The sequence below is a fragment of the Triticum aestivum genome, chromosome 7A, assembly GCF_018294505.1.
Source record: "Triticum aestivum cultivar Chinese Spring chromosome 7A, IWGSC CS RefSeq v2.1, whole genome shotgun sequence".
In the NCBI taxonomy this organism is placed as follows: domain Eukaryota; kingdom Viridiplantae; phylum Streptophyta; class Magnoliopsida; order Poales; family Poaceae; genus Triticum; species Triticum aestivum.
Window position 1 is genome coordinate 32,728,350 of NC_057812.1, and position 7,141 is coordinate 32,735,490.

Below are 7,141 nucleotides of genomic sequence, written 5' to 3' on the forward strand. Positions count from 1 at the left end.
AGCCATCTATCTCATGCTGAAAAAAACTACTCATTGCGCAAAACCCCTATATTTATTAGGAATAACGGTCAACCCCATCTCTAGAAGTATTCGGTGGGCTCAAATGAAAAATATTGAAACCTTGACGTTGTGAACGCTGCTATAATAAATATGTTCATAGCAGAAGATGGTTTGTATCACCCACCCACGGCTTTGAAGGCTTGAACCTAGTGCAAGCCGCTTAGCTTATGCTTGGAGGGTGTACCAAAAAAACACCATGAGCATTACGCCGTGGCACTACCATTCCCAGACCCAGCTGCTGTTGCCTCTTCTCCTGATCGCCCTTGCGGCGGCCACCCGGTTGGTGGTCCTAGGAGCCGCTGCTGAAAAGCAGGGGCAGCCAATCACACTTCCGGGTTGCCCAGACAAGTGCGGCGACATTAGCCTCCCGTTCCCGTTCGGCCTCGCCGCCATGCCCGGCTGCTTCCTTGAGGGCTTCGAGGTCTCCTGCAACGACTCCTTCGACCCCCCTCGAGCCTTCCTTGCTTACCCAGGTTTATCCCAGAGTGTGACCCGCTACTCCTACATCTACTCGGGGGCGGCGAACATCACTGGCCGGGTGCGGGACATGAATATCACGGTCGTGGTGGCGCCGTTCGAGCTCATTGGCGTATCATCCGCCAAGGGCGAGGTGCAGGTGTACGGCGCTGTAGCATCCGTCTGCAGCACAAATGCTGACAACTTTGTCAAAACTAGACAGGCTACATATTTGGTAGACACGCTCAGCATCAACGGGGAGGGGCCGTCGCCGTTCCTCCTGTCGATGACGCGCAATGTTCTCGTCGGCATCGGCTGGGACGTCGATGCTATGGTCTCCAGCAGCATCGGGGGGAAGGTCGGAAACAGCTACTTCCTCACCTGCGAGTCAGACCTCAGGGGCAACCTGCACGACGCCACCAATGGCTCCTGCTCCCGGCGGGGCTGCTGCCAGCCCTCCTTCCCGGAAGCGGCTCCCCTCGACAGGTTCTCTGTCAACGTGGATGGGCCCTATAACAACACCCTGTGGGAGACCAACCCGTGCTCCTATGCCATGGTGGTGGAGAGTTCGTGGTACAACTTCTCTACGCCGGACTTGTACGGCGACGAGTTGCAGCGCAAGATACTGCCAAGGGGCGTGCCGTACGTGCTGGATTTCGCCATCCGGAGCGGATCATGTCCACCCGAAGGGCAGCCGTCTCCCGTGTGCGCCAGCGCCGACAGCTATTGTGCCAACGCAACCAGGGGGCCTGGCTTTGTCTGCAAATGCTTGCCCCACTATGAGGGTAACCCTTACATCACCGGTGGATGCAAAGGTACTATATACTACTACTCGCACTAGTTTTTCAATTACCAGGGATATACATGACTACATTACAAAACCATCATCACAAGAAAACACATATGCTAATAAATTTCATCATAAGATTACCTCTGTTTCTGCACACAGGGTGTTACGCATATGCTAATATGCAATCCCTCCGTTTCTTTTTTACTTCCCATATTATGTTTGTCTTAAGTCAAACTTAGTAAAGTTTGACCAGATCTATATTTAAAACTGCCTCAAAGAATCTATATTAAAAAGTATCAACATCTACAATATCAAACAAATAAAATATATTCCATGGAGGATATAATGATCTTCATTTGGTATTGTGAATGTTGGTTTTTTTTCCTCTACAAACTCGTTTAAATTTTGAAGATTTGACTTAAGATAGACCTAATATGCGAAGAAAAAAAGAAACGGAAGCAATACATGCAAATATTTATTTAGAGTGGTTACTTTGAATTTTGTATGTTCAACATCTTTCTTTTTCCTCTCAGACATCGATGAGTGCGAGCACCCTGATTTGTATCCTTGTTCTGGGACATGCATAAACAAGCCAGGAGGCTATGATTGCCCATGCCAAAGAGGGGAGAAAGGGGACGGGAAAACAGGAACTTGTGCAGACAAATTCCCCCTACTACTAACAGTGGTTGTTGGTAAGCACTGCTAGGGCACAAGATTACTTAAAAGAAGTTGTCCATTTTCGTAACATTTTACACTATACTTGATAGATGCATCACATTGAAGTACGTAATAGCCCCCCCCCCCCCCCCCCCCCCCCCGCCTCCAAAAAAGTAGTCTCATGAAAAGTGTGCATATGAACATAACTAGATAGGAAATAAAAACAAATGGGTACAAGTCTCATGAAAGCTGGAAGAATTCCATATATGCCAAATCTTTGAGTGCAAGTTTTGCACAAAAACCACTTATAACTTGAACATACACCGATTTAATTAAACATGAACTTAATCATATCTTTTTTAAGATCAAAAGGGGCATCCCACCTTATATTGAAAGTCGCAATACAAAATTTATCGAGGCTACATACTTACAATACCCACGAGACTTGTACCCAAGTATAGAGTAGTGATAAAGGTTTAAATAGGCAAAGGTGTTAAATGGTTCTCCCACATTGTTACCCCACGTACAATTTGTCGGACATATCTTTAAGTTATCCCATTAAGCTAATCTTGTTATACAGTTCAATTAGCACTATTTTTTGCAATGATGCATTTGACTCGATTTCTACTATGGTTATGCATTTTACCCCAACCTATCATCATTTCACAATGTGTTTACCAAGGAAAAGACATGTTAACTACAAATGTATAATATAGGGGAGAATGAAAATGACAATGAACCCATGCAACTATTTCCCTAATTCAAAGCTTGAACATTATCCACGGTGATGAACAAGATCGGATTTATGCTACATGAAATGTCAAGTAAAGCAGCTAATGAATATAGAACAACATGGGCCACAACATAGTGTCTAAGCATGTTCAACAAGAGGAGACGGAACTTGGATAAACCAAGCTATGACGAGAATTAAATGCAGGACCAAGAAGTTAGCATTGATAATATGATACGCTAAAAGCTTCTGAAAGAATACTTGATTAAATCACTTGGAAGTTCATTGTATGGTGTGAACATTGCCACGCTCCTACTTGGTCTTTTACATGTTAGCATGTGAAGAAACTTACCTATTCCAATTATTATGCCATGGTTCATTCTTCGGTTTTCAGTTCTTACATAAGTGTACCTTTTGTTCTTTAAGAATATAAACACATAGCAATAGTTCTTACATAAGGAGGTTAAAATTTTGAAAGTATGTCAATCATAGGATTTGAAATACGGAATTAAGCTTGTTTGATTTACACATGCAGGTGCAATAGGGGGGATTTCTTTCATTTCAATTGTGACACTTGTTATTCTTCTTCGCAAAGAGAAAATAAAGATGAGAGAATTCTATGAAAAGAATGGCGGGCCTACCTTACAGAAGGCAAAAATCATAAAACTTTTCAAGAAGGAGGAACTCAAACCAATTCTAAAGAGTAGAAATTTTATTGGAAAAGGTGGCTTTGGTGAAGTTTACAAGGGTAGGCTGCTTGATATTGGGCTAGTTGCAGTGAAGAAGCCAATTAGTGGTAGTGTGTTAGAAAACAATCAATTTGCTAATGAAGTCATCATCCAATCTCAAGTAATCCACAAGAACATAGTCAGGCTCATCGGTTGTTGCCTAGAAGTTGATATCCCAATGCTAGTATATGAGTTTCTTTCCAGAGGTAGTCTCGATGACATTCTTCATAATAACAATGTTGCACCTCTTGACTTGGATGTGCGTTTACACATTGCTGCTGAGGTAGCAGATGCTCTAGCTTATATGCACTCAAAAGCCCATACTAGAATCTTACATGGTGATGTCAAACCAGCAAATATACTCTTGGATGATGACTTTATGCCAAAGATTTCAGATTTTGGCATATCGAGGTTGATTGTGAGAGATAGACAACACACAAATACAGTCATTGGTGACAGGAGTTATATGGATCCAGAGTACCTACGGTCGGGCCTACTGACTGAAAAAAGTGATGTCTACAGTTTTGGAGTTGTGATACTGGAACTTATTAGTAGGCAACAGGCTACACATTTAGATGGTAGTGGATTAGTAGACAATTTCCTTGCAGCCCACAAAGAAAATAGAGTTGCTGCGTTGTTTGATAACGCATTTACAAGGCCGAGAGATTTGGAGCTTCTTGGCAATCTTGCAGGGATCGCTATACAATGTCTTGAAGATGATGTGAATCAAAGGCCATCAATGGTAGAGGTAGCTGAGCGCATTCTCGCAATTTATCAATCTCATATCACGTTAATTTAGTGAGTAATATTGTGTTTTTAAGTGTGCAAACCTATTTATTGTATTTTCCTCTCACAATGTATCATCCCATGGACAGACATTATCAACGTGGGCATACTTATTTTATTTGCTTCGTAAATAAGGAAATTGTAATGTATGGATTCATTGAGTAATATTGTGTTTTCAGTGTGCAAACATATGTTGATCAATCAAATTCATTTGTCATTGTGGAACCGGAGTTTGTTTGTTCTTAACGGATAGGCATTGTTCTTACGGAATTCTATATTATGGCTTATGAAATAATACTTCTTGATCATTATCAGTCTAATAAAAGTTGCCCCATACCCATCTCAGAATTGTTGCCCATTGACCCATTATTAATTAGAATGAGAACTCATAATGCACTTTTTTGGGAGCATTTTATGTAGGTTTAGGACTGGTAGAAATTGCGACCGCATGCCCTCCATGTCCTTGACAACTGACTAGGAAAGCAACACCGTGTTACCACTATTAACAGTATAATCAGTTAGCTAAAAAGATATGGTACTACTCCAAACGGGTTTATAAGTTGTGGACAGATATTTAGGTCTTCGATTTAACTAGCAAAACATTTTTTATATGCCACACGATCCACTTATGTGTAACTTGCTTATTCTCTATCGAACATCAACATACACTACATGAATTAGCGATTTTGCCTAGTGCAGGGGCACACTCGACAATGGTCAAAACACGCGGAGCACTCAGCAAAGGCGACTTGGCTGGACGGATTTTTCCTATGGACGCACGTTGTGTCAAAGAGTCAACCTTTCACACAGAGACCTGGCTATCGAGCGATCACCTGGGACGGGCCCATTAACGTGTTGCAGCGTTTTCCGGTTTTGGGAACCTTCTAGAGTTTCCCAGCCGGGTTTTTCTAGTTTTGCGAACCTTCTAGATAGACCAGTTTTCCTACTTAATATTAAGTTTTTAGTTTTTTCTTTTTTTCTTTTTCTCTATATTTTCCTCTTTCTTTTTTCCTTTCTTTTCCTGTTGCTGTTTCTTTCTTCTTTTTTCGTTTCTTTTTTATTTTCCAAGTTTTTTTCTTTTTATAAGAGTCCATGTTTTGAAAATTATTCAGAAACTTAAAAAATGCTCGTTCTTTTAAAAAACGTTCAATGTTTTTAAAAATGGTAGTGTCTTAAAAAATTGTTCATAAATTCAAAAAATGTTTGCATTTTTAAGAAAATATTCAGGAATTCTAAGAAATGTTTTTGTTTTCAGAACTTGTTAGAATATTTTTCAAAAATTATTCGGAACTTTCTTGCTCAAATTGCTCAAAACTTTTGAAATTATGACTGGGATTTTAAAAATTGTTGCTATTTTGAAAACTTGTTCACAAATTCAAAAAATATTCTTGTTTCAAATTTTTGTTCACGTATTCAACAATTTTTCAAGTTTGAAATTTGTTCTAAAAATTCAGAATATGTTCATGATTTTAAAATTTTATGCATAAATTCGAAAAATGTTCATATTTAAATTTTGTTCAAAAACGAAAAAAACAATTTTTCAAAAAAAATCCCCATTTCCAATATTTGTTCACAAATTCAAAAAATATTCACATGATTAAATTTTGTTCACAAATTGGAAATTGTTTGGGAATTTCAAAAAATAATCCTGTTTATTAATTTTTGTTCAAAAATATTTCAAAATTTGTTCACATATTCAAAAATATTCTTGTTTCTTTTTTTTACAAATTCAAAAATGTTCACATGTTTAGATTTTGATCACAAATAAAAAAATCTCTGCAGATTTCAACAAATGTTCCTGTTTTCAAAATTTGTCACATATTCAAAAAAATCTACAGTTTAATAAAAAAATCACAAATTAGAAAAATGTTCACGTTTGGAAAATTAATTTGCAAATTCAAAAATGCTCGAGTTTTGTAAAAAATAGTTTGTAATTGTGAAAAAGTTCGCTCTTTGAATTTTGTTATTTTTTCAAAAAACGTTTGCGTTTACAAGAAGTAGTTCATAATTTCGAAAAATGTTCTCGTATTCAATTTTATATTCCCAAATAATGTTTGCATTTCAAAAGGTTTTTCCTTTTTCTAAATTACGTTTGAATTTTCTTAAAAAGTTTTAATCTGCCGCGTATAATAGATCATATGCATATGGCTGCCCCTGTTAGACACATAACTCTAGTTAATACAGTGGTTATCGACGTGGTTCTCGGGCGTGAGGTCTTGAGGTCGATCCTTAGTCAACATCTTTTCTAGAATTTCCCAATATGGTTTTTGACTTTTGCTGCTGTTGGTAGTTTCTTTTAAATTTGCGCTGCAGATCTTTTGCAATAGGTCGCGTGTGGCGGTAGGTAGCGCATCGCAAGCCGTTGCACGTCACGGGTTCGATTCCCCAACGCTTCTTATTTTCACGAAATTATCATCCCGCGAAGTAAAGCGAATGGGCCGTCCCAGGTGACCCGCCTCCTATGCAAAACAGCGACTACTTGCCGCAATAAGCGACCTATGGGAGCTCCCTGGCTGGACTCCTACCCGCAAAGGCAGGTTTGTCGAGTTCTTTTTCTCGGCACTAGGCAAAAGTTTACCGAGATCTTTTTTTCAATTGCCAAGTGCAAACACTCGACAAACAAGTCGAACGGAAGCAAAAAAAGAAAGATGCCATCCATGACAATGACGGCCTCCTGATGCAACGAGAAGCACCCAACCTAGCGAGTTCGAGGCAAGAGTGATAGCCACTGTGCCACTGCCTAGATCTGCCATGCGGAGTGTCATCAACACACTTGATTCTCCCCAGAAATTGCAAATACAAAGGAATTTGGTCGATCTAGCTTGGAAATTTGAATCATATATATCTAAGTAGGTGATCCCATTTAAATGCACATGCAAGATATCCACATCACCAAGCACGTGCAACCATTTCATTTTTCACTTTCAATTTTCC

The 7,141-nt window shown here is 39.5% G+C and overlaps 1 protein-coding gene across 1 annotated transcript; it reads left to right on the top strand.

Moving 5' to 3' along the window:
• The first annotated feature begins 256 nt into the window (after positions 1 to 256).
• LOC123152899 (wall-associated receptor kinase 4-like) lies at positions 257 to 4,220 on the top strand. Its single transcript, XM_044572285.1, has 3 exons — positions 257 to 1,331; positions 1,840 to 1,998; positions 3,229 to 4,220. The coding sequence occupies exons 1-3, from the start codon at positions 257 to 259 to the stop codon at positions 4,218 to 4,220; spliced, it is 2,226 nt and encodes a 741-aa protein (XP_044428220.1).
• Positions 4,221 to 7,141: the final 2,921 nt, after the last annotated feature.

What these genes read in the sequence shown, in the direction of transcription:
- LOC123152899 (XM_044572285.1), top strand. Translation starts at nt 257, where the DNA reads ATGAGCATTACGCCGTGGCACTACCATTCCCAGACCCAGCTGCTGTTG. An exon ending in CATCACCGGTGGATGCAAAG is followed by an intron (nt 1,332 to 1,839) that starts GTACTATATACT and finishes TTTTCCTCTCAG; the next exon opens with ACATCGATGAGTGCGAGCAC. An exon ending in ACTACTAACAGTGGTTGTTG is followed by an intron (nt 1,999 to 3,228) that starts GTAAGCACTGCT and finishes TTACACATGCAG; the next exon opens with GTGCAATAGGGGGGATTTCT.